This window comes from Athene cunicularia (assembly GCF_003259725.1).
Source record: "Athene cunicularia isolate RWA chromosome 1 unlocalized genomic scaffold, athCun1 chr1_part2, whole genome shotgun sequence".
In the NCBI taxonomy this organism is placed as follows: domain Eukaryota; kingdom Metazoa; phylum Chordata; class Aves; order Strigiformes; family Strigidae; genus Athene; species Athene cunicularia.
Window position 1 is genome coordinate 19,567,879 of NW_020799092.1, and position 27,215 is coordinate 19,595,093.

General features: G+C 36.0%; 1 protein-coding gene across 3 annotated transcripts in view; it reads right to left on the reverse strand.

Annotated features, from left to right (window-relative positions):
• The window catches only part of SLC41A2 (solute carrier family 41 member 2), a 48,783-nt gene that overhangs the window by 18,245 nt on the left and 3,323 nt on the right, over positions 1-27,215 (reverse strand). Inside the window, exons 3-7 of one of the 3 annotated variants that reach the window (XM_026868240.1) lie at positions 22,793-22,864; positions 21,799-21,943; positions 19,735-19,881; positions 12,231-12,306; positions 11,742-11,821 (exon numbers count right to left, since the gene is read on the reverse strand). In XM_026868240.1, the coding sequence (XP_026724041.1) occupies positions 11,742-11,821; positions 12,231-12,306; positions 19,735-19,881; positions 21,799-21,943; positions 22,793-22,864 (520 nt within the window). Of the gene's footprint in view, positions 1-11,741; positions 11,822-12,230; positions 12,379-19,734; positions 19,882-21,798; positions 21,944-22,792; positions 22,865-27,215 lie in introns of all 3 variants that reach the window. The other 2 variants (XM_026868238.1, XM_026868239.1) reach the window with 2 other exon arrangements.

The window sequence follows — 27,215 nt, forward strand, 5'->3', positions numbered from 1 at the left end:
CCCCCCCCCCCCCCCCCAGATGCTTTACATGGCAATTGGTTGCTCTGAGAAGATATGATTAGGCAGAAGTAATGCAGATCTTGTCCCCACTTCAGAAGGAGAAAGCCCTTGTTTATTGCTGTTGAACTGATCTGTTTACCTGATGCTTAGGGCTTTGTTTAGTTGCAGAACAATTATCTGTGGTGTCCAGAAGACACTATTTGCCACATCCTTTTGGTGACTATGGAGTGGTTAGGACAAAGATCTAACACTGAGAACTCAAAGATTTGCTGCCTCACCACTGCTTAAAGACAGCCAATGGCTGAACCTAACAAGGAAGTAGGACTCGTAAGCAAAAAGTTTCAAATACAAATCAAGAAATGAGGTATTAGAAAAAATCATGGAGTTGGCAGAAAAGACTGTTAACCAAACTTACCTGCATCTTCCCAGTCAGGAGATACAGGGATAAAATATGAACTACCAAAAGACTAAGTCAGTGTTTGCAGAGAAAATTAAAATAACAGCAGTTTTTTTCTGATGAACTATAGAAGGAGACGTAGAATAAGGGATTTATCTAAACTACAAACAGATTTAAACAGATTAAAACCAATCTAAGTAGGGTCCAAAGTCTGTCCTTTGATTGAGAACAATAAGTTTGAGACTTCTGACTAATGAGAATAAGGTAGAGAAAGGGAGGCAGAAATAAAATTAAGGAACAATGCACTACATTTGGATGGGGATCAGATAATTTCTGTGACTGAATTACAAAAAAGCTGTTATGTAAAACTGCTTCTTAATAGAGCTACAAAGCTGGGTATGGTGCCATATGACTAGAAAATATGAAACAGTTTCTGCTTAAAAAAGAGGGGATGAAAGTAATCTGGGTAATTACAAGCAGGCTAACAACTGCAATAACTGACAGATTCAAAACAATATTAAAAAAAAATAATCAGTAAACACTTCTCTCACTATCCATATATCTTATAGCACTATGAGAAGAAATAAAAGATCAAAGTAAATAGGGCTGTTTTTCAAGGTATGTTTTGAGGTTTGTAGCAAACCACATTGGCACAAATCCCCTAGATTTCAAGTAGTTCCTAGGATGTATGCAATTTCCTCTTGTGACTGATAATTATCTGCTTCAACAAACTCAGACAATCAGAAATATGATAGATGGTCTGGACCTCTTTCCCTAATTAATAACAAGGGAAACTGAATGAGAGAAAAGAATTAAGGAAAATGGAAATTTGCCATGTTGAAATGCGGATTAAAATAACTGCCTGGACAACAGAGACATGGACGAGTCTACGAAAGAAGGTATAAGATTGGTTTGTCAATGCTTTGATGGATAGCTATTAATCAAAACTCTTCTTACTTTTATAACCATTGTTTAGAGAAAGTATGCCCCAAGCCCTATTGTACATGTAGATAACAAGAAAAATTACTGAAATGTATTAAAAGTGATTCTAAAATGAACTGGCCAGCCATGGGACACAGGTTAAAGGAGGTAACATCTGCTCGGCAAAGGAAGCTGACATGCTAGCCAAAACAGCCAGTGTGGAGTATGATTCCAAGAGGTGTAACATTCTCTTTTCTATTTTAATTACAGCTAAGTTTAAAATATACAATCTATTTTAGCTAACTGGAAATGCAATATTCATATGTTAAGCAAAATTATTTTAAATTTAATTTGGTCTGAGTCTCAGCATTCTAATATCAGTGGTATATTTTTAACTCATAGAACACAGGCAAGTGTACTGAAGTGCAAAAAGCTTCTAAAACCCATATATCCAGCTCAGTCTCAACCAGTTGACAATGTCTGGTGATGGACAGCAGCAGTCACACTGTCTTTTAGTTCTGTCCATTCATCTACCAATTCATCCTTCTAATTATTTTTGAACCTTTGGGCCAATTTCAACCACATCTGACACAAGGATAGACATACTAACTACCTCCAAGTATGGTTAAACAAGCTAACAAAAAGGAAACAGTGGCTAGGTAAATAAAGAGAAAGATTCAAACCCATGCACTCAGTGAGACAAAGGCAGTAACACCAGCATAAGCACGCCAGCTGGCCAGTCAGGACTTAGCTTGGAGCTAGGCATGATGCCTCTTGCTCAACCAGTAGTTCAGCGACCCAGAAGAGGAATGATGATGTTGTGGAAAGAGGGAGAATGGAGAGAACGATGTGAGCAGCGGGTATTACAGGGACATGAGGCCACAGGGAACACTGGGGCTTGAAAGGGCTATCCAGTGCTCTAAAAACTCAGGATACAAATCAGCATGGAATCAGGTTTCATTATTCAACTGGTCATAGAATGACTTGTACAAAGCTGTGCTTACATTGCATGAATCACTTCTGTATGTACAGAGATACTCGAGTTTGTTTTGTAACAGCAGTTACTGTGCCTATGAAGTTATCTTGGCAGTATCTGATTAATTAGATCCCTGCAACAAGCAGAAAACAGATAAAACTTCACAGGCTGACAAGATGTCAATACACAAAATTGATAGCTTTTCAGCATCTTCTGAATGCATAAAATGGTCACGGGCTCAGTAGCTGCTCACATGGAAAACTCTATAGACACATATGAGTGCTGTTTCCAGCAACAGTTAAGTCAGAATTTTTTTTCCTGGAAAACAGTATTGCAGTCATCATAGCAAATACTTTATAATACAGACTAACTTTGTTAGCTTTTTTTCATTCTCATGAGAATACCACCACAGAGGAAAATAATTTCTTTCAAAAGTAAAGTCCTGCAACTGTTACAGCATTCCTCTCAGAACAGCAGATGTGTTTACTGCAATACGAGAGTGCTACTTTGCCAATAAGCAGAAGACATTGTCTGCTGAAGTGTGAAGGGTGTCATGCTGACTTACAATGTTAAAAGAAAACTGGAAACCTCATCATTTTATTGAGTCAGTTAAGGGCTAAGAAAGAATACTTCTGACAATTGTTATCACAGTTAATTTTTGTCTAACAAGGAGAGCAAACCATACTCAAAGTAGAGCCAAAACCGTATCATGTATTTGTGATCAGGCCTATGGGAGTGATTCTATTAATAGAACTATGCTATTCTGAAAACCACATTAAAAGTACTTTACATGAATGCAGCTTAAAGAATACGTCAAAGCAAATCTGTGTCTCATAACCCTTGCTACAGGTGAAAAAAACAGAAGTTAAGGGAAGCTGGATGGATGGACAGGGACTAATCTGAGACCATCCAAAGTGCTGGGTAACACAATGGCCTTCTTTTCCTCAGATCTGTTTTGATAAACAGGGTAACATTTTCCAGGGAAAACGGGGATGATTGGCTGATAAACCAGAGGGTTGTACTGTCATTCAGAGGGAGCTGAACAGGCTGAAGAATTGGGTTGAGAGGAATCTCATGAAGTTCAACAAGAGGAAACACAAAAGTTCTGCATCTGGGTAGGAACAACCCCATGCACCAGTACAGGCTGGGAGTCAGCCATCTGGAAAGCAGCTCTGCAGAGAAGGACCCAGGGTTCCTGGAGGACAAGAAGTTGACCATAACCCTGCAAACCACCTCATGGCAAAGAATGCCAACAGCATCCTGGGCTACATTAGGAAAAGCGTCACCAGCAGGCCAAGAGGGTTGCTGCTTCCTCTGTACTCTGCACTGGTGAGGCCACATCTGGAGTATCATGTCCATTTCTGACTCCCCAGAATAATAAATGGACTTACTGGAGCGAGTCCAACACAGGGACACAGGGAATGTAGCATCTTTGATATGAGAAGAGACCAAGTGCTGTGATTGTTAAGCCTGGAGAAGAGAAGGCTCAGGGAGATCTTATCAATGTACATAAATACCTGAGGGGAGGGATGAAGACAAGGGAGCCAGGCTCTTCTCAGCAGTACCCAGTGACAGGACAAGAGACAATGAGAAAAAATTGAAACACAAGACATTCCATCTGAATACAAAAAAATCCCATTTTTTTTACAGTGAAGGTGGTCAAACACTGGAACAGATTGCCCAGAGAGACTGTGGAGTCTCCATCTGTGGAGATACTCAAAACCCCACTGGACACACTACTGGACAACCTGTTCTGGTGGAGCCTGCTCTAGCAGGGGATTGGACTAGATCTCAAAAGATCTCTTCCAACCTAAATGATTCTGTGATTTTATAAAAAATAAAGCCACTTCTTCCTCCCAATTCTATTTCAGCTATGTTTCAAATGAGCAGAGCAAGCACTACTTATTGCTTTTGAAGAACAGATGTATCCACCTAACCTTAGAAAAGGACTCTCAATTTTTAATGTTGAGCAGACAGGGTACTTGTCTTCCTGTGATTATCCAAGGTAGCTCATGGTCTTTCAGACACTGTTGGAAGACCCTCGTTCAGGGTTTTAGTTTATTTGCAAAAGGCCAGACACCCGGAATCAAGGTGTTTCAAAGCCAAAGTTCACATTAGATGCAGCCCTCTAAACTACCCATAAATGTTCCGTGGGTGAAATTGGTATAATTCAATGTCAAAAACTATTGCCTAACTAAACATCACTTTGATAATTTGCTTTATACTTAGCATATAACAAATACCTCTTAGTCTTATTTAATATGCACTGTACAAAGCTTGGACTGAATAGAGACTTACTAGTTTCCTTTCTGCTTTTCAGTGGTGCTTGTTGCTATAAATCTGAGTACTTTACAAACAGTAACGCCTTTTTTATAACATACCTGTGAAGTGATATTTTTGTACTCTCTGCAAAGAGCATTTTTCAGTTTTGAATATCCAATGTAAAGTATTTAAGTATTTTTTTTTTACCAAATGTTTTAGTATTTAAAGCAGGCTTCTCAATTATTTCATTTGTATCAATAAATGTTTAGTATTTCTGTGGGTCAGATGCAGAATCTCTAAACAAGGAATCCAGAAAAAGATAATTAAGCTATTACTAATTAATAAAAAAAATCTGGTTTAAGGTACTTGTTTAACACCAGGGGAGAACTGTATAATAGATGGGAGCAGTTTTGTAAAGCAGTATTCAACTACCTTATTTATAGTCCCTTCCTCTCCTGTAGGTCCCCATCTCATTCTTCTTTTTTTCTTTTTCTTAAAAATATATATATATATATATATAATATATATTAAAGAAAGGTTCCTGCAGAAAACGCCTCCTATGAAAGCACCGAGACCACAAGATAAAGCCCACATACGCAGCTTTAATGACCAGTGCTGTAACTGTTCACAAGACTATAAAAACAGTTGCATGACAAGGTGTACAAATAATTGTGTAGGAATGGCAAACCATATGTGTATCAGTACATTGAGGTTAGAGATTTTTAGTAATCCAGTTCCATGGGGAGAGATTAACCAGTGACAGAATACCACGTTGTTCCCAAGCATCTACAATATAGCTTGTGCAATGGGACAAAAATCAGTTAATAACCACATAAGGAAAGAATTAGGCCCACACAATTCCCAAACTGATTTTCCCTGTAAATCTATCAAGAGAAGGAAAGCAAGAACATTATCACTTTTGTGCACTCCTGAGTACAAAATAGCTCAAAATAGTCAGTTGAGCCAATTAGCCTTTCTGGAGTTCAACAGCAACTTGATCTTTGATATCATTTGTATTACAAAAATGAAATGAAAAGGAAGGAAAATAATCTCAGTTACAATAGTGACCAAAATCTCCAAATTTCTCAATAATCGGATTATCTTACAGAAAATTCAAGACAAATTTTTGCCCTGACCTCTCTATCACTATCTTCAAAAAAACCCATGTTTTATGCAAGTGAAGTACTTGGAATAGAAGCCTACCTTAACTAGGTATTTTTGTATGTTGTTTTTTTATCCATATTTTTTTCTGTCTTCCTCTGTACTTCGTCGCATTTCTTTTAATACTTAAAAATGTTTGGGTTGAAACAGTTGGAAATCATTAGCTTTTCCTTTAGGGATGGTTTTTAAGAGAAGTCTTTGAGACAACATTATAGATGCAAACTATTAAATTTTACAATGGAGTAGTTTATGTATCATCTGGCTTATAAATAATTTCTTATGCCTAATTAAAAAGTGTTCCATGATTGTCAAAAAATGAAAATATCCTGGCTATAAATTTGACATGAAAACTAATAATTACAGGAATCTTTTAAACAATTTACAAGTAAGACGTAAAAGAAAGAACACGCATCTCTAACAGCATAGAATATGCAGATTTACATGTACAGGCTAGCAACTAAGAAGTAGTAAAACTATCACTCAATAATGCATCAGAATTAAATACCCAGAACTGAAACCCTCTGCCTTTTTCATGTGGAAATAAAGACTGAATTATAAAGTTCTCATACAGTACAGATACCTTTTGAGACTATCACATTCATTCTAATTCAGGATGTAGAAAAATTAATCTGCTACCCAGTCAGATTGCTCTACTACCATACAGGTACACTAATGCTTTCCCCTGTTATTTACAGAAGCACATTTCAGATGCTCAGGTATCTGAGACAATGGTTATCTTCTAATCAAAGCACTTCTCTGTTGTGTTAAAGCTGAGAGTACAACTACGCTGTAAGATGTTGAAATAAAGTTATTAAAAAAATGCATTTTCTTTTTTGAGGAGGAATGGTTTCTGGATATTTTCTTTCTGTGTTCTCCAAAGCACACAATTTACAGTGAAAGCTCTCTGAAAAACCTTAAAGTTTGTCATTCACTTTTTCCTACTAATGGATAAAAAAAAATGGGGTATGGTTTGGGGAATATACTAAGTAAGCTTAACTTTCATCTCCCAGATAACTTACATTCAGTAAGTTTTGTATTATATTTTCTCAAAGGGGTTTCTCATATTCCTTGATCTAAATTTATTCCAGATATCAAATAACCTTTCAATATGTACAGCCAAAGAGTAGGAAATACTACAACAGCTTTATGTTACCCTTAAAGAGTATTGCCTCAAACCCATCTGCAAAGGCAAGTTTTTCTACATAAAGCCTGCAAAGCATTTCTGATTTTCAGGTGTTTGCAGAATTAATTTGCAGAACCTCCATTATACAAGATGCCTAAAAATAGGGTAAAGTCTACCAATATGCTGGTAGTATTATACAGTAATTTCTGAAATGCAAATACTTAGAAGGTATCTCACAATGGTTTTTCTAAGCATCCAACTAAAATGGAGGGAAAAGTGGCTGTATCTGGTAACTGCACCTTAGTTCATTTCTGTTGCATATTCAGAAGCATATAATTGCTAAAGGCATTATCTGTTGTCTGCACAAAGGGAACTCTGTTACTTGCAAATCTTGCAAATCACAATTCCTGAGCCAAATTCAACACACCGTGATGCTGTAAGAGCATTTGCAAGTTTTGACCATCTCATCCATTAGAAAACATAAAGATCAACTTGAGTATCTAGGCTGAAGCACAGCCACGCTTGGGCTTAGTTATTTTATTCAGAACTTCAGTACATCAAATGCAGACATCTAAATCTCAAGTAGTCTGTAAGTACCACAATGGTTGAAACCACAAAATGATTTATTTTTAAAACGCAGACTTAGTTTAACCCAACCAATCATAGAATTAAAAAATATTATTTATCTCCAGAAATGTGTTTAACGGGAAAAATGGAGAAGTGGTTGTGAAATACTTCTGGCCACCAGCAGTAAAGCTGACTACAAATGCCTGGCTGCTTAAGATCTATTTTAATATTCTTGGCAAATATTTGCAGTTCTTGTTAATAGGAGTAGGAACCTTTGAGGTTGCTCAAATTCCAGACCAATATTTCTTAAACCAAAAGATTTATGGCTCTACATGGTAACATATGTGATGAAAATAACTTGTCTCATAGCTAAGAATATGCAAACCATCTAGACAGGACCAGGTTGAAAGCTACTTAATGGAGCACACAGGAAACCTAACACCTGGCAACTCTGCAGTGCATACTGTTCAGGATTTTGAGATATGGTGACTGGCACTGAAAAAAAGTGACAGCTTGAAATACTGGACAAATTTACAATGTCCTCAAATTTTTGCTGGACATAATCCCAATAGGTTACAATATTTCTTTCAGGTTTCCCTGGTTTCTTTCAGGTGTTCTGTGTCATAGGAGCAATAAACATTAAGGTAAGAGAAAGGAAAAGGCATCTGAAAAGCATTCTGAGAGGAAAACCCTCAGCTCCTTTCACTGCTTAGGCTTACAATGAGAATTCCTAGGCCAGGAAAGCACTGGTAGAGAAAGTTTTCTGCAATAGCAATATTTTAAAAGCCATCTGTTAAGTGGTCTAGCACAGCTTTTATGTCAGTAAATGAGTGTCAACAGATGTGCTTTTTAACTGAAAGATTTCCTAAACCCCAGTTTACTATGCTATACTGACCAGCAATATCAAAAGGTGCCAGCAGAATTATGAAACCCAGGAGAGGCTAATCTAACAGCAACAAAAAAAATCACCTACCTACAATTTCCTTTTCCAGGAGGTGTAGTAAAACAGGCCCACTCTGCATTCTTTACGCAGAAAATATTTTCTCTATATTTTCCAGAAGAAATGCCTCTATCCTTAGAATTCTGAGGGTTGAGGGGGTTAGCGCACCCACCCCCCACTTATGCATTACTCCCCTCTGCTCTTGTGGATGAGGGAAAACCAGAAATCCTTAGTGTTTCTCTGTTGCCCAGTGGCACTGCAAAAGCATTATCGCTATTGGTAGTAACAGCCCATGGGCCTTAGGCTAACTTTACCATACATTACTGTTGCAAGACTCTAGTCTCAGCCTATAAGGCTTGTTGTGAGTTTAGTATGAGCTGTTTCTTCTTACAATGTAGAGTTTAAGTTTGGAATAATAGCAAACATCCTGAAAGTACAGACACAGGACTATAAACAACTCACCAATGGTCCATTACTAGTCACTGAAGAAGTTTAAACTTTGAGAGCTGGGAGGACTGCTTTATGCATAACCAGAAAAGGAGCTAAGCATGAAAAGTCCAGATGAACAACAGGCTAAGGCACCTGCTATGGCTTGGAAAACAACATTCTCGGGCATTGCATAGTCATCCAGGGTGTAGATGACAAGGACTAAGAACAGTCTAGAAATACAAAACTTCTTATGAAAAACCAACATTTTGAATGCAGGTGGTAAAATCATCACAGGAATCCTCACCACAAGACCACTGTGGGACTGATGCAGCTACAAGCATGCATCTTGCTGTCCTTGCCTTCTTGAAGGCCTCTTTCCCTCTCTGTTTCAATAGACCCAGTTTTCCCTCTCTTCCACCTGCCTAATCCTTTGAGGATCTTTTGGCCTGTCAGCTAATCATCCAGGGCTGTCTATAGCTTTTATAGCTTTTGGCTAGTTCTTTTTCTCTAAAGATAGTTCAAAAGAACATGTGCACATTGCCTTAATTCTTCTGATAAACTTATGAAAGAAAATAAGAAATAAAGTGGTACATTTACCCTTTTCTCTAGAGGCATGTTTATAGTAAGCTGTCATTCTTAGCAATTAAAATTATTTACTTAAATCCAATTGTTAGCTAAAAATGTTTAAAAGGTAAATATGCAAGCAATCTAGGATTCAGAGACTTTTTTTTGTGAAAGAAATTGACCTTGAATAGGATGCATAATCCCACTTATAAGAGCAGTTCATAACTGCTACAGGGTAAAAGACCATCATCATTGCAACATCTGGCAGGAGCATGAGGCCTTGAGAAAGGCATATATCCATGTGACCCGTATCCATTGTAGGTAGCAAGTCTAGAATAAGTGAGTCTATAGAGAAAATCCAGAAGTACTCTGGTACTGTGCTGGAGCGGAAATAGAAGTCTGCGGGGAAACCATAAGAAACAGTCACCAGAAAGTTGTTGGCTTTTGTAATCAAGGGATGTCATTTAGAAAAGCAGGAACACTGGCAAGAGTACTGGTTTGGGTACACCTGCCTAAAAAGAAAAAACAGTCCTCTTAGGAAGCAAATCCAGGGGGATAGCAAAAAGGACTATTATAAGAAAAGCTACAGATGTAAAGCAGAAAAAAGTTAAAAGATCAACTTGTCTGCCCTGTTCTTTACGTATCTGGAAAACAAAATGGTAACACAAAACATAGTCAAAGCACTTGCATTTTCGAAGTAATATAAAGGCAAGGCACAGGCAAGGAAGCATAAACGGCTGAAGTGTAAAAATTAATTTACATTTAGCAAGGAACACAAGTAGCAACACAGAAATACTTCATATTAAAAGTGAGAAGAAAGAAAATATAGGACCTTAATGGGAAAGAAGAACAAACTCTGCAGAATATTGAAACAGTCCCTTTTGTCTACTGCTTTCATAAAAATGGTGACATCTGATCACAAACTGATATGAATTAAGGCCTGAGGGTAAGTTAAATTTAATGCATCCTTAGAGAGTTAGATGAACAATGCATGAATTATCAGTCATCATTTTTGCAAACTGATTATCTTGGAGGTTAGAGAATACCAGAGGGCTGAAATGGAGAAAATGAAAATATATCTTTTAAAAGGGCCAAAAAAGATGATCCAGGAAATCTGTATGTCAGTGAAATTTATATTCCTAAATAAGCATTGGAACAAATTATTAAAAAGAATTTATAAGCATCTAGAAGATATGAAAGCTGTAAAACAAGAGCTAACATGAATTTGTCAATAACGTGCTTCTGTCACAATAATACAATTTCTTCCTTTAACTGAACAGCTTGCCTAATGGTCACAGCAACAGAAATATTAACTCTCAACTGTAGTAAAGCTTATCAAAATGTTTTTGTGCTATCCCCACTGGAAATTTAATTATATCAGGGCAACGTTGTTCAAAACTAAACTCAGTGTCCATTTAAATATTTTATTATCAAGGTGGAAAACAAATGATCACAATTCATTTAACCGATAGCTTAGAAAGTAAAATGGAATATACCCATATGGAATTTGAAAATGCCAAGTTACAAAAGCCATTTGTAAGCCAAAAATCAGAAGTCAGAATCATCTTGGTAACTGGAGAAATGGTTTAAAAATCAACAAATACATAGAAGTGCAAAATAATGTAAGAAATTAAATGGAGAAACACAAAGGGGGAAAAGAAGAGCTAGGCAGCAATACAGTGGGAACAGATGTGGTGACTATAATTATTGCAAACTAAATATATATCAACCCTGTGATACTGTAGGGGAAAAAAAAAAAAAAAAAGCATTTTCAAATTTCATCAGTCTAATAAGATATTAACTGTTCTTATAAAATTTGCCTTGTTGTTACTGTTAAAAGATAGAACACTTAAATTAAGGACCAAATTTTCACAAATACATTCTTACACAACTAGAAAGTGCATATCAAGCATGGGGAACAACAAACATTTTTCTGGAGAAATCTATTTACTTGTCTGTAGCATCCCTGTTAGCTCTAATACCTATGTACGTTACATATAAACAGTAAATCACTGTTTTGAAAATCTGTCCCTGGATGGTCATAAGAAAATCCTTTGAAATTAAATTTTCTCTACATTTTCCTCAGCCACAACCATTTCAGTATAATATTCAATAATTTAATATTTGAATATACTACTTCAATATTCACAGTTTAAGTTTCTTAATGTCCAATTTAGGTTCCTGCTTCTCACATTCTCTATCATGTTTTAATGGTTGTAGCAAGCAAGATCAGGAACACTCCTTACGTGTTCAACTAAATAAGTGTTGACATCAAAATCGAAACTCGAAATTAATATACCAGATACTAACTGACATAAGAGAAATGTACTCTAAGAGACTTTTCTCAAACCAAGATATATCAATTGATAGATAGTAGCACATAATCCTGTTAGAGTCTTACCATTAATTACTGGGGTATAAACAACAATTCCAACTAAGTTAGGATCAGATACAGTTGTGTCCAGAATAAGGCCACCAATACTGAAAAACAAAGTACAAATATTTAGAATAAGGCAAGCAGGTTCATTAACTAGTATTTTAAAACTTTTTTAGCAATCTGGTTTAGACATCTTCAAGCCACAAGTTTCTTATCAGTTCATCCTTCTCCCTGACTCATTACCTTAAGGGTTCTCAGCTACAGACTAACCACTTCCTTCATTTGGCAGGGCACGCTTCTGCTCAGTCATCGCCACAGGCTACTGCTGGCTCCCCCACTTTTTCCCACCTGTGACTTAACTTTGTAACTTCCTCATTTGGGAATATTAAAGTTTATTCACACTCTACATTCTAGAAGCTCCTTAAATGTTTCTTTTAAGTACAATCAGGTGTTAAAGAAGATATACAGAGAAACACTATGTCTGTCAGGATGAAGCAAAATAAATAGACTTACCTGCTTATAACCATGGCAGTTATAACAGGCTCCCATCCTGAATGGAGAACAGTTCTGGTAGCTGGGTGTTTGGCAGCTATGACAATCCCCATCGGAGTCAGAGCCAAAAAAAAGGCACCAACCAAAGGAGATACATAGTAATATGTCTCTAAAATAATAGTAAAAAAAAAAAAACAACAACAAAAAACACAACCTGTTTTACTTTCAAGACTTTCCTATAGGTTTTTCCTTATTTAGAAATCTAAAATATAATCTACATCATGCAACTGAGGAATTTGAATAGTCTTTCTCACTACTGAACCTAAAGTTTCAACTACAGCACTAAACAGTATGGTCAACATCTGCCATCTGCGATCACTGTCTCCCATCTTCTCAAAGACAGAACTATCTGTACAAAAAAGGAATTTTGAAGAGGATTTTTGATGATGTTTTATGATGAAATAAGGATGCTGAATATTTATGATGAATAAAGATGTGGAATATAAAACATTATTTTGCAACATATCTCCAAAAAAGAGAAACTTAATGTATAGAAAATGCATTTTCTCTATACACAAATTCATAGCATATGTACAGCCCCTTCTTTCCAAAGCACAGATAATATGGTAATCTTCCCAGAAACAGCATATCTAAAATGATGCAAACACAATGTGTAATATTGCAGCATTTATACCAGTAGTTCAGTTGTTTTATAACCAGTCTGAGTCTGAAAATTCACAGCCACAATTCTGCTGCTTGCACCTATCCATCAGAATTGCATTAGATTTCATAGGAACACAACTGCAAACACCCACGAGCATCATCATAAAGCTGAGCTTGTAAGGCAAACAGCTGCCTGCACAGAAAGAATACTATTTTTTTTGGATTACTTGGTTTTATAATCCCATCCACACAGAAGCTATTACAGTGATCCAATACTTCCTAATTCAACAGTGAAGTAAATGATGGAAAATGTATTATAATAGTAAATAATATATAATATATATATATATATATATGAACTATGCAAACATTCCGCCTTTACATATATTTAGTTCTATGAGAAATGTGGTCATGTATTTAATGTTAAATACAGTTTGTCTAAAGTTTCAGAATTTAGACAAGCCTTAATACAACATGTATTTTAAATTAACAAGTTGAAGTAGTTAGTGTAGAACACACAAACACTTTATGAAAGAATAATTTATTTAGTATATAAAAACGTATTCTCATCCACATATTATGGCTAATTACAAAGGCTGTAAATTCAAGCAATTACTGCTTGGATGTTATCTTGTGGAGCTAAGATTACACCTGGGAGAACTGCTGTAGAGTTTTTAGAAGTCACTATCCTTCTGCATTGACCAGTAACAACCTCTGCAGCAGAGCCAGCAGAAAAGATAGTAAGATACATTTCCCTGGGTAAGCTAAACGTAGAAAGCTGTTAGAATGAGACAAAGCCCAAAAGAGAAGTAATTTTTTTCCCTTTCCTTATCTAACTACAGTATATTATCTCCTTCTTCCTTTGTGGTGCCTTTTTTTTTCCCCCTTCTTTCTCCTCTTTCTGTGAGCTAAGAGGTAGGCCTAATGTAAAGAGGTCTTACTCAAAAAAGTACACAGAGTACAAAATACAAAACTATAATCATCAAATAAAGGTATTATCAAACAATAAAAAAGACAAAAATGTATGGATATAAAGTTTTTGAACTATTTCCTGCCCAGGTGAATACATCCTTCCCTCCACTTACAATGAAGAAGAAATCCCTGTGTGCACTAAAATTCATCACATGGAAAGTCAGCATTCATTCTATGTCTATTTGTTAAAAATTCTGAAAAACTTCTCTCCATTCCCCCTCTTTCTTTTCCTCCCCCCCCCCAAGATATAAATCATAGTGTATCCCTGTTAAATTTTTCTCCATCTGTTCCTTTCATGTGGAACCAAGGTGAGGCATTAGCATGTACCAGGCACCCAGTAACTGATTTAAAGGTCAGAATGAAAGAATAGCTCTAAAGTAGTATATTTAGTAAAACAAAAAAGTGCACAAAATAAGTTCCAAGTCTTTGCCACATTTTTGGACAGGCTGACAATTTTATTAAAAGGTAAAATCTGCTGGTCAGCAAAGATCCTTTGTTGCAAACACCAAACAGCAAAATACAGATGCAATGGTAAGCATTACCCTAATTAATCGCTAATTTTTGAAATTATTTCACATGTACATCAACAATTAGCCCACTGTACAAGAAAGGAAATTAAAGTTCAAAAAAGTATGACTTTTACAATAATTTATTTTTTAATCCCACTAGCAATGAAATAACTCATTAGAACGTGTTCATGAAAAAAGGGAGAGTAGTTAACTATCTGCATCAGTCTCTAAGCTTGGAGTGCTAGTCCAAGGATTACAAAGAACATTAATAAGAAAAGTATATCATATCATTCTTTTCTTTTGGGGAAAAAAAAAAAAAAAAAAAAGGTTGATAAAACTGAAATCAGTTCAGTAAATGAACAATGAATACTAACAAAGAATTATTTAATAGGTAACTTCTAAATAAATAAGTGTATAAAATATAAAATATACATACACATGTCATCCTGCCACAGAAATGTTTTGTAAGAAGTTTAAAAAAAAAAAAGAAAAAAGAAAATATGAGAAGACAGTCTCGCTAGTGTATAATGATTCATGAATTATAACCAAAAGAAATACAATTTATATCTGCAGTGCAACAGGACCATTTCAGAAGTCAGCAAGCAGCCAGAAGCAAGGGCAGCTTTACAACTTAGAAAACATGACTAACCCATGGCTGATTATCAAACCTTTCAGGAGTTGAATTCAGCATATTTTAAGTTAGTTAACAGCAGCAACAGGAAAAAAGGAAATAGGCATCCATAAAATGACACAAGCTGTCATTTTTACAGTAAACGCAGCAAAAGTTAGATGAACTTCCAAGAGGCTGAATATGTGTTTTATAGCAATAAAACCAAAATGCATAGTAATCATGACAATGACATGAAACAAAATACAACCAGTGGGTCGTTTTTTGCTTGGTTGGCTTTTTTTGTCTGTTTTATTGTGGGTTTTTTTTACACATTAAGGTAGGACTTTCAACACTACTCAGCAATGGCTTAGTTTTGTTCCTCTTAGTCAACAGCAAGTGAGAGGAATTAATTTTTTTGGCCTTATTGTTCAACATTTTAGTAATTATAAATGTCTTAATTTCACCATGGAGAAAAGTACCGTGAAAACTTACTATATAGGTTTTATACCTGAGCCCTTTAGACTTTTTAGTCCTTTTTATGGGGTTGGACGTAAAATGGATTAGAAAATCTACCCCATTGTTGCAATACTGCCAAAAGTTTCTTCTTGAAAAGAAAGCAAGTCAGGAGTGGTTCTCAGGAGTGGGCGATCTCCAAGGACAGGACACAGTCAGAGCTTAGATCCTTTTTAAAAAAACCCTTCTGCTAAGACAATATACTAGCACTTTACTGAGATTCTCTATTCTGAAGTGCTAGACGGAATGATAAATAAACAAATAAATAGGCCACCAACCATCCCCATGCTGCTAAACAAAGAGGAAATCAGGTATATATATATTAATCTGTTTACAAGTTTTAGACCAGACAACAGAAATTCACCCTGCCCAGGTTTTTTAAGGCAAAGATGATGCAAAAATTCAGCAAGGCAGTTGATTCCTACCAGAACTTCAAATTCTACTGTCTATCAAGCTGAATTTAAAAGAGAAATATAGAAGTAATTAATAGTTTAGAATCATACTACAGAATCTGTCATAAGTGAGCAATGGTAGACTCCACTTACCTACATGACCAGCAAAACTACTCAGCTACAGTCTAACTCTTGCGAATGGAGTGCAGGACCTTTTATTTTTTATCTATGAGAGACTCTACTTGTAGAACACCTTACTATAAGAATCTAAAAAGATGTCAACTTTGAGATGCATCTTTTAAGGAAGCATGGGCTGTCTTCATATTTAATTCACAGAGGAAGAAAATGTATTCTGTAATAGCTGGAGAATGGGAAGAGGGAATAAATGACTCCTCTTTTAGGGCTCACTTCAGGCCATTTTTGAGATTTATAGCATGTAGCTTATATGGCAAAAGGAATCTCGCTCAACTTGACTCTGCTATAGAATTTGTACCATGCCACAGTGGAAGATAACTCCTACAAGCACTCAACCCTTCAATGAACTTCTGACTATGACCCTAAATTAAAAAGGGAAGGAGGTTAGAGGAAAGACACAAGGTTCTCAACCAAGTCCTTCCTGATCTTCATTTACGTTAAGCCCTCATCCCTTTAGTAAACAGTGATATAAATTAGTCTTCTGGTTTAGAGAACTCATATGCTTAATGGTTTACTCCTTGTACAAGGTATCTACTGTGACATACAGTTCAGTGCAGTGCCACTGAAAACAATGCAACCTGTAGTAGGAATTAGAGGTAAATTGGAAAACTACTACTTCAGAGTACCTGGTAAGAACCTTAAAATAGTAATGCAAATCACACAATTTGTCTTCTTAACCCGGATCCAACACGCACAAGAGATAAACACGTATATATAAGCTATGTTCTGTGAGGAAAAAAAGGAAAGCTTTAAACAAAATCTTCATATCATTACTGACAAGTGACAAGCAACACGGACCTCCGCATTTAATATACTGGATCTTCCTATTCCAGAGCATTCCCCTTGTTCTGGTCCAGGAACCAGAGCTAAGTCCCAGCGACGGTCCCGCGGAGCCCTCTAGTGCTCTCCCCAGCTATCTACCAACGATTCACAGACAGCTCTTTTTAGGGAGTTAAGATAGAACTGTTAATCTTTTACTATTTAAATCCCCATGTTTGATAGTTTTGCCATAATTTTTAAAGCACTCAGACGAACTTTTAAGAAATTCTATATATGATGGTGGCCAAACAAGATGTTTGATTTGGCCCTAGCCTAGGTTAGAATGCTACAGTCCTTTCCCCTGCCTTTCCTAGGTACGTCATGAAGTATCCTCTCAAACCAAAAGCTGAGCACAGGTGTTGCAGCTCCATCACAGGAAAGCAGAAAGCTTGTACATAAATAATTTCCTCCCTCCAGTCTTGTTATCTGAAAACAACTATTACCCTGCAGAAAGGAGCCAGAAACTTAGACTTTGTTTCAGTACATTTGAGTAGTTAAGCTAATAAAACATAGGGGAAAATAGTTAATTCAGAATACAGTTCAGAAGTGAATCCCACTTGCTTCATTACTAGCCCATAAACTGTGGGTTTCTTTATAACATTCCCACTGAGCTTGTTTCTCCAGCATTGAGAAAGCAGGGAAACAACAGAAGGAACATAAGAACATCTGTGCTGGGTGAGGCCAAAAGTCTCATCTAGTCCAGTATCCTGTGCCTGACTATGGTCACCAGTTCAGTCTTGTGCAAAGAAGAGAAGAAAATGACAAGTTTACAGTGATGCTTCTTTCAGTGTGCTCTGCCAACTTCTGCAGCTGTTTGCCTCGGGGATTTCATCACCCAAGTTTCTGTCTGCCTCTGTCTGTTCAGTACTCCTCAATGGCTTCTTCGCTGATTAATTTATCCAAATAGTTTTCTAAAAGCATCATGGCAGTAAGTTCCATATCACAATGCTGTACTGTGTAAAAAGTTTGCTTTAACTTTTTTTTAACCTGCTGTCTAATCATTTTCTGAATGCCTTTTACCTGCCATTCACATTTTATATACACTCTCTCCTGAGCTGAAGCTACTCCATACTTTTATTCCTTGTTACTATTTCATAGTTCAAACACATGCATCTTGGAAACCACAGATTTCCAAGGGCTTTGTGGTATGTTCTTATTTTAGAACGACCCTTTGTTTCCTAAGAGAAAGAAATACAAAGACACTGAAAAAAATATGAAGAGCAGAAGCAGTCGTTTTAGCAATAACTAGATAATTACATATACCACCAAAAGAGAAGTATTTCCAGGAGACCATATAGAAAGAAAATTGGGAGTAACTCTTGGAAGCATATTTGAGTGCACTAATCCTTCCCCCTACATCTGCAGATCGTGTGGGATCTGCTTTTCAACTGCAGTGGCTGACTAAAATGTGAATGGCCATGACAGCTGTAGAAGTAGCAAAGGATCAGTTCAAACTGGCTCCACTTAATTTTTATTCCTCTGAAATATATTAGGCCATCTGTAACTAAACATGTAAATTTCTGGAAATATGTGAAAGGAAGAAAGAAGTCCAAGTTTATTTCCCCATCTTGTTTCTAGGGTTGAGTGGTTTTTGTTTGGGTTTTTTTTAAGATTAAAAAAGAAAAAAAAAAAAGCATGTTTTAGGAGAAACTGAAATATCAGTAGTAATTAGTTACTCCTTTAAAAAAAAAAAAGAAACATATCTGTAATGTAGATAAAGCATAGGAATCAATACTATGTATAGTGAAAAAATAATATATGTTGTTTATTTACAAATGACAAATCCAACTACTGTTAAAATACCAGCATATGTAACTAAGTTTTGCCTGTGGCCACAATTGGAAAAAAAAAAAAAAGGAAAAAAAGGAAAAGGAAGTTGTTTAAAAACAGTAAAACTCAGTATCAATGATGTTCTGTCTGACTCATATGGGTTCAACTTTGGCAGTTATATAGAGAACATTACAATGCAAATAAATAAGAAATTAATATTTGTAGAGTAAAGATTTAGGAAACAAATGAAAAATCAATGGCATATTCATTACAATGTAGTTTACAAAGCAAAATTTAAAAACCAAAAATGAAGTTTGACTTACAGAGCATAAGTTTCTAAGAAACTTAATTTGAAATACTTACCACTTAATATTTAAAGCCTGAAGTCTAGGTTTAATTATTTTAAATCAGACACAGTCCTAACTAGAATAAATTTTAATCATAACCGTAGCCCCGAATCTAATCTGTGTTAACCTAAATCTGCCAACTTCTTCCAGCTCCACAGCTACCCAGATAGGTAGTATATGCCAGTAGTCCTAGCTAACTCCTTTCCATCTAGCTGGTGTACCAACTTCTCTGGCACATCACTGACAAGCATAAACCGTGACTGTGAAGTGAATTCCAATCAAACATATCAATTGTTCAACTCCTTCCCCTCAGTGCAAGAGGAGAACAATTCAAAGGGGCTCTGGGAAGCAAATATTTGATTTAGGGTTGGGCATTCAAGAAAACTTGAATGAAGACGGCTTCGCTCTCCTCCAAGAAAGCAGAGTAAATTCACCAACTAGTTTCTAGTTCACATGTAGACTGACTGTGATAGTGTGAGAGTTTTTCAGATATTAGTAGATTGTGCCAAGATTGTGATTAGTAACTTCTATCATCTTAAAAAGAGGAAAAAAAGAAAAAAAAAAAAGATCACGGCATAATGTTGCAACCCAAGCTTTATCATTCAACAGCATAAATGTTGACGAAAAGTCAGTCAAACTAAAAGGTTTTCTGAACCTCTCCCTCCCTGCCTTCTCCATGCCTTCCTAACCCAGAAGAGGTTCCTAGGAGACATGCACACATAGAAACATACTTACCAAGGCAAGTATAAAGACCCTGACTTATCCATGCGAGTATAGCAAGAGTGATAAGATCTCCAAAACTTGCTGCTATAGGAGTGGCAACATTGTCAGGATTAATACCAGTCTTCTTTGATCCAACAATAACTCCAACCATTATTATTCCTAGATGCAACAAAGAAGACAGTACAGTAACCATAACTACTGTTGTAAATCCACAGAATATTGCAAGGTAATGGCCATTTCATAAATAAGTTCATAACTTCATAAATAACTTCATAAATAAGAAGTCAGTGCTTTTGTCCCAGAATGATTATTCTTCCCACCTGACTAATGTCTGTATTTTGAAGCTTAGCTATTTTTAAAAATGAGGTTATATATTAAAAAAATACAGTGATTACACACAAAAAAATCAAGATCCATCTACACAATGATCTATTTTGCTTATGATTAGAATTAGCACTACTGAAATTGTAAATCAGCCATTTCCTGAAGAAAGAAAATATGCAGTGTATTAGTTCTACACCCTAGCAACTTTCACTGACAAATTTAAATCACACTAGGCTGGAAACAACATAAGATTAAATACTTTGACATCCGATAATGTGCAAGATTTCCAGCCATGAACTTAGTACCAAATGTCAAGAAGAATGTAATAAATTAAAAACATCACAGCATATAAAAATGTTACTTGCTACACAGTTAAAAAATTTTAAATTAGGGATGTTTATTTTTTTTTTCTATAAACAGCAACACTAATTTTTTAAGAAGCATTTCCCTGCAGAATGCAGGTGGCTACTAAAAATAAGATTCACATTGTTATTAAGAGTCTTCTTTGGCATAACCTGAGTGACTTCCCTCTCATCATATAATACATATATGAGCTTCAACTGTGTATGCTATCCTTTATGTTACTTCAAAGGATTTTTGAAATATAGGTATTATAATTTTCATGTGTTTTAGCAATATTATGTATTGTAGGCTACATTAGGAGTAAACCTTTCAGAGAAGCTGCTTAAAGAGTTACACTCCATGAAACTCTCAAAAGAAAGAATCAAAATGATCCTGTAGGAGGACAATATTTCAAAAGTATCCATTTCATGTGTATGAGGATGAAGCTTAGAAAATAGTTTCCTGTGCTGGCACATCACCAGGCAACAACAGAAGTTTCCTCTTCATGTCCAAATTATATGTGAGAAGTGAAAAAAATGCACTCATGCTCCCCGGTTCTCTCACTGCTCTTAATTCTGCACATGATCAAACTCAATGGCTTTGTAGTCACTAAAAAAATGTGTGGTCTTAATTTCATGCAAAACTTTTAACAATTTTGTAATTTTCACATAAGTAAGCATATCAAATTAATAAAAACAAGAAGTTAAACATTTTACTTGACTAACTATTGTTAAGATTACTGACCATGTATTTTCATTAACAATGTGACACAAGTAGAGGTACTTTTCCCCCCACCTCACGTCCATTAAGTACCACTTTTTACGGTTAAATGTTTCCTGACAATTGTGAAGAGAAGATTAAATTCATCATGCCATATGGCTTCAGACAAACATTAGCACTGTTTGTAGAGAGGGACTTGAACTTGGCTCAAACCCTTCACATAACAAGCCAATTTGTTCACTTCAGATACAAAGCAGCGCACAAACTAACATATAAACAGCATGGGCAACAAGGAACTTATTAGCTGAGCTAATATCCGGGATCATTTGAGTTTAATTACAAATAAGTTTTACCTGTTTAGCACTAAGAATATATTTTGTACATTAATGAATGTAGAAAGCAGGGGAAAAAGGTTCTTCATTGTATTAGGTAAAATCTAAACCCATACTTTTTGGTTTAGATATGCTCAATAAGTCATACAAATCAAAACCTTTTCAAAGACTATGACAGGAGAGGAATGCAATCTACAGGCTTATATGGAAATTGTAAAAGGGTATCCTATCCTCAGCTGTGTTTCAGATGTATTACACCTCACTGGATTTAAACTTTTAAAGAATAGCAACATAATATACATTCAGTATCCACAGAAAACTAAATAACCGTAAAAAGCAACATATATATTCCTTTTACCTTGTAAAAGAGAAGCTATGAAGGCAGTTGCTACACTGCTAGAACACAGGAGGACTGAATGATCAAAGCGGTATTTGCCCTCTGGAATCCAGCCCAATATAACTGCTGCCACTGCTGCCAGAAAACCAACTACTGTTGCCTGAACCTAGAAAAGAAAAATAAGGTAAACAATTCTTAAAATAATTGATAGGCTTAAGAGGACTGTAAAATAATTTTCTGTTATTCTTTCTTCCTATCTACATTTATTTGCAAGGTATAAAGAAAGCATGCTCATCCATTTTGTAGAGATAATGATAACCTTGAATGATCAAGAAGAAAAAAACTTATGCCAGCAGAAAATGCTTTACCAGCATTTCAGAGACTCAAGAATAACAAAATCAGGGAAAAGAGCTGAGGATTTATCAGAAGCTAAAGAGGCTCCTAAGCCACTTAAATCAGTGAAGTCATGGCATAAACATTTCACCTATTTTTTGAGCATGTTGTACTATAACATATGAACATGAAATAGTTCTTAATCTTAAGAAATAGTTACTTTTGAGAACAAGCACTCCTTTCCTCAAATGACCCAGCTATTTAAAATACTGTTTATTATCCAAAAGCTGTATCACATACTTTCTTTAAACATTGAATCCAATGCAAATACAGTACTGAAAACATTTGAGGGTTCAAATTTAAGAGGTTTTGCCAAATCTGAAAGTTTTCTCTAATCATCCTCAGATCCTGTCTCAGAAAAATTAAAAAGGAAATATCCTTGGTATAGTCACAAAGAATATTTTACCCCTTCTTCTGATAAATATAAGCTCATGCCGTTTTAGAGAACTACCTGTTCAAAAAAAATTGCCATGCAAGCATTCTGTGTTGGGTATAAGCCAGTGTAATAGAGCTAGTTTCCCATTAACACTGTTCACCTCCACACTTACCAATGTTAGTGATGAACTTTTTCAATAACTTCACTCGCCTATAAGAGTTAATCAAATAAATCCACTATACTTACCTGTTTTAAGGCCAAATTGCCTATTATTAGGTTCCATTTCTCAATGGGAGAATCCATTTTACCAATATTTACCTGTCAAAATTATAAAAGAATTTCAGACATTTGAGTTTTAAAATGTATTACTTGAAAATGCACTATCAAGGCAGAAACCCACAAATAATTCAACTCATACAAAAAAAAGAGACATCGTGAAAGCAATTTAAAACAAAGCTATACTTTTTCCAACTCAAGCATCACTGATCACTGCTGATTTTAAATGGCACTTAGAGTATCTATCCAAAAGTAGCTAAACTTGATGCAGTTTTACATAGTAACTTATCTAACATTCGCTTACTGTGCGAGGTGTACTAGTCACATCCAGGAACATCCAAGCAGTGATTAGACCAGTGGCTGGAAGGGAAACCTGTCAGCGTTCAGTCATTTTACACTGAGCTTGTTTCTATGGTTCTTAAATTCTATGAGCCAACAGAAAAGTGTGTGAATACATGTGTGCGTGGACACACACACTCTCATGCAAGGGTGTTAATTGATTGCAGTGAAACTACCTGCATAGAGAAACTGTAAGTCTTATGGAAGATCAGAAACCACATCTAATACTGCTCAGTATTCTAACTTTTCATTTATACAATACAGCGAGAGATTTACGATGCTGTAAATGATCTAAGTCCAGTCCTAAGACAGTAGCTGGAAAGACAGCAAATAAATTATTCTAAGAAATGAGAAAGTACATAATATTTTATAATGTATTTCCTAATTTTACTTTTTTTTTTGAGTTAGATGACAAGATATGAAGAACAGTACATACCACTGCAGTATGACTGTTTATAGAAGTTCCTTTTTGAGAAAACTTAACTATTTTTTACTTGTTGAGCATAACTTTTAGTGGTTTTCCCCACAGAATCCTAATTTATAAGATAACACTTCTCAAAACACAGCAAGTCTGAATGTTTATATTTTTCATCTTTTGATAATGTCTTTCCAGTTGGTTTTACTTCCATTTATTTTCTATTTTGTGATGGTAGTGACTTGCAAGGAACAAAGTATTAAAAGAAATGTTAACTTGATCTCAATCTATGCTATAAATATTTTACAGTGTTCAAAGTACAATCAGACTTCCACAAATACATGCATTATGTTTAAATATGACAGTAATATTTAAGGAAGAACAGACAAGAATCCCCTTTGAATCCTTCTTAGATATATATGCTAAATGAACGTAATGGCAGGCTATGGAGAGCTTCACGCTTTTACTCCTTTGAAGAAGTTTTGGAAAAGTATCAAAAAATCTCTGTTAAAACAGTAGTCTTGCAAAATGCTTAATCCAGCCTAAAAGTGAGCTGCTGCCAAATGACATAGTTCTTCTCTCCCCTACTATCAGCTACACATTCACGTTTTCTTTCCTGAACCAGATCTACCAACTCCGTCAGTGAGTTCATGACAACATAAATTTGCTTGCTGGTTTGATGGAAAACACTTTTTTTCAGGGAGAAAAATGGTCATCTTCTACAATTATCTGATCCACCACAAGCAACCATGTAACCATGCACAAATGATCTTGGGGTTTGGAATGGAGAAAAAGAGCAAGACCACTCTTTTCAGCTGCAGGTGTTCCATAAGGTATGATCAAGTTTTCTGTGATATTGTGGAACAGAATTACCTAAACAAAAGGTTTGTACAGTCATATTGCTAATGTCTAACCCTGGTAACAGTCAAAAAAAGAGTCTGCATAAGTTGATAGGGATGACTGGATCAATGGTGTTCTGGTGGTGGGTTTTTGTTTTTTATTTTACTTCCTCTTAAAAAACAAAAAAGGAATAGGGAGAATAGGCAACAGTGTGAACCAAGACAATGAGAGTGTCCCAAACTACAGAATATAAATATTGTGCTTGAATGGGCAGTTGACCTAAGTACACCTCAGACAGTTATGCCAGCACAGCAAGTGGGTGGAGGGAGAAGGCCTTACATTAACACCAAAAAAAAGTATGAGTTATGCCTTGAAGTAGATTAAAAACACAGTCTTGAAACAGATTTAATGAAATGACTGATTCTAAAATGGATGGAAAATTGTGAATGACCAGTAAGAAGCTGCTAAAGTAGAAATTTGGTTAACAAGATGAACGAAGGCAATCAGACAACACTCAAAAAATGGATAAAAGAAACTTGCTAACAAGACATTATTTTTTGGCTGACTACATAATTAAAATGAAGTAAAGTTAATTAGTTTACAGCCCCGAAGGCATAGACATATCTACAAATTCAGATGCAATTATAAGCTGACTGAGCAAGAAGGGTATGAATTAGCTCCAGTGATGAACTCATGATAGAAATTTCCTCCTCAAAAGGTAAAACTATTCACAGGGGCATAGTCCTGCATCTACTGTAAAGACAGTATGTGGGGGGAGCCAGCTAGTGCAAATTTAGGTCAGAGAAGGGAAGATTAATCATATAACTGCCTCCAAGTAACTGTTTAGTTATTCTCTGAATTAATATACTCATGTTTTCACCAAGGACAAGAAGGACAAGACCTAAGGTTGGATGGTTAAAGAGAGTAGGGGTCAATGAAATCAACGTGAGGAATGCAAAGGTGGGAATAACCTCTTTTTATAGAGGTCTGAGAGAACTGGCATGTAAATTGCAGGTCTAGTAGTAAGCTTTTTGATTAAACTTTCCAGAAAGCAATGATACAATATGACAGCCCAGGCTGCCACCTGTAAGAAGTTATATGTAACATGTAACAGGTTTCCATAGGTTTTTGCTTCTTTTTGGGGGGTGTTTTAACTAACAATTAGAAACATTACAGAGTTCTTGTGTATTTGTTTGCCTTTGCAGTAACACTATGGGGGACGGGGCTGCTATCTACCAGCTTGCAGACCTGTGCACATTGCAACTGATTGTTAAGTGCAAAAAGACACATAAGAAAAAGTTGGAAAGTTCCCTGCAAGACAAAGGCCTCTTTTTTTTTTTTTCCCCTGTTTTTTGACATATAAAAACTAAATATAGTCTTGTTAGCATTATCTTGATAATGAATTATCTATACTGTTCTTATTTTGTTCTATTAAACCTCCACTACATTGTGCACATACACATACACACACACACACTCTACATCTACTGATGAGTTCTTCACCAGCTAGAACAAATTAGAGCCACCAGTGGCAAAAGAGAGAACCTTCACCGAACCATGACAAGCCTCTACCTGCTCCCTGTGAAGGATGTCCAATGAACTTACAGTACGACTAAAGAAGTCCCAGAAAGTATTTCAATCCCCTGTATAACTCAGTCCAGGGTCTGTCATGATTCTTGAAGAAAACAGGTCATACGAGGAAATTAGAGGCATTAGAAAACAAACGAATATCAAAAAAAAAACCCACAAGTCTATTGATGCAAAGCTGGGAAGTAGCTCGGCACTAGTGGTGCTATGACTGTGACTTTGGGCAATGCCAAAGAAATTGGAACTCCCGCACACCACATAGCGCTGTCTGAAGAATGTACACTTCACCGACCTCTTCTCGGGCAGTTAATTAGCCTTCATGGTAGAAGCATGTGAACATTGCTGGAGAACCTGATTTGGCCAAGACAGACATATGACAGTTTCTGGTACTGGTGTGAAAGAAAGCCTTCTTGGCATGGTTGAATAAATACTTCTGAAGGATCGGCTGATTTATGTCTGCGTGAGACTTAATGACATTGGTAAGTGGGACTGGTAACACTCCTCAAACTAAGCTCTCAGAATGGACTGTTTGAGCTTGGGACTTGATAGGAGCTTGGGCTTCAAACAGTCAAAGTAGCTCTGAAAATTCACATTCAAGACATCTACAGATCATGTTATCACACATTTAGTAGGATTCTCTTACAAATGCCTTTTTGGACTGAGAGGAAGTGGCTTGAACCTCATGATGCCAACTTTAGTTTACCACTGAACATGCAGCCAGTGCTGTGGAAACTCCAGTATCCTTTTTCTGTGTGTGAGGGGGATCAGTTCCTTGACTTCTGGTAACAGTTATAATAACAGATAATATGAACTAAAGGTCAGGATTTCCAGTGCAGAAAAAGGGTCTGCATGACCCTTTTTGCAAATGTCCCCTAAGTGCTATGAGGTTTGCAAATAAGATGACATTCCTGAGGATGAGGAAATCGGCCATTGATTAGCCCAGAGAAGTTCTATAGTTGTGATCTGGCAAAGGTCATAAACTCAACTGAAACAAAGAATTAAAGACCCTATTAACTGGAGCTGAATTGATGGAGTTGGTTCTGACCAGGTTTTTTTAAGCCTTTAGTAAGGCACTGGTAGATCGTGGACTTGGTGTATTTTTCACTATGCAATACAAGCATTCAGTTCTCAGGCTGTGAACTGTACCAGTCAGGAACAAATTAAGTAACAGGTCAACACAAAAAAAAAAAAAAAAAAAAAAAAAAAAGGAAA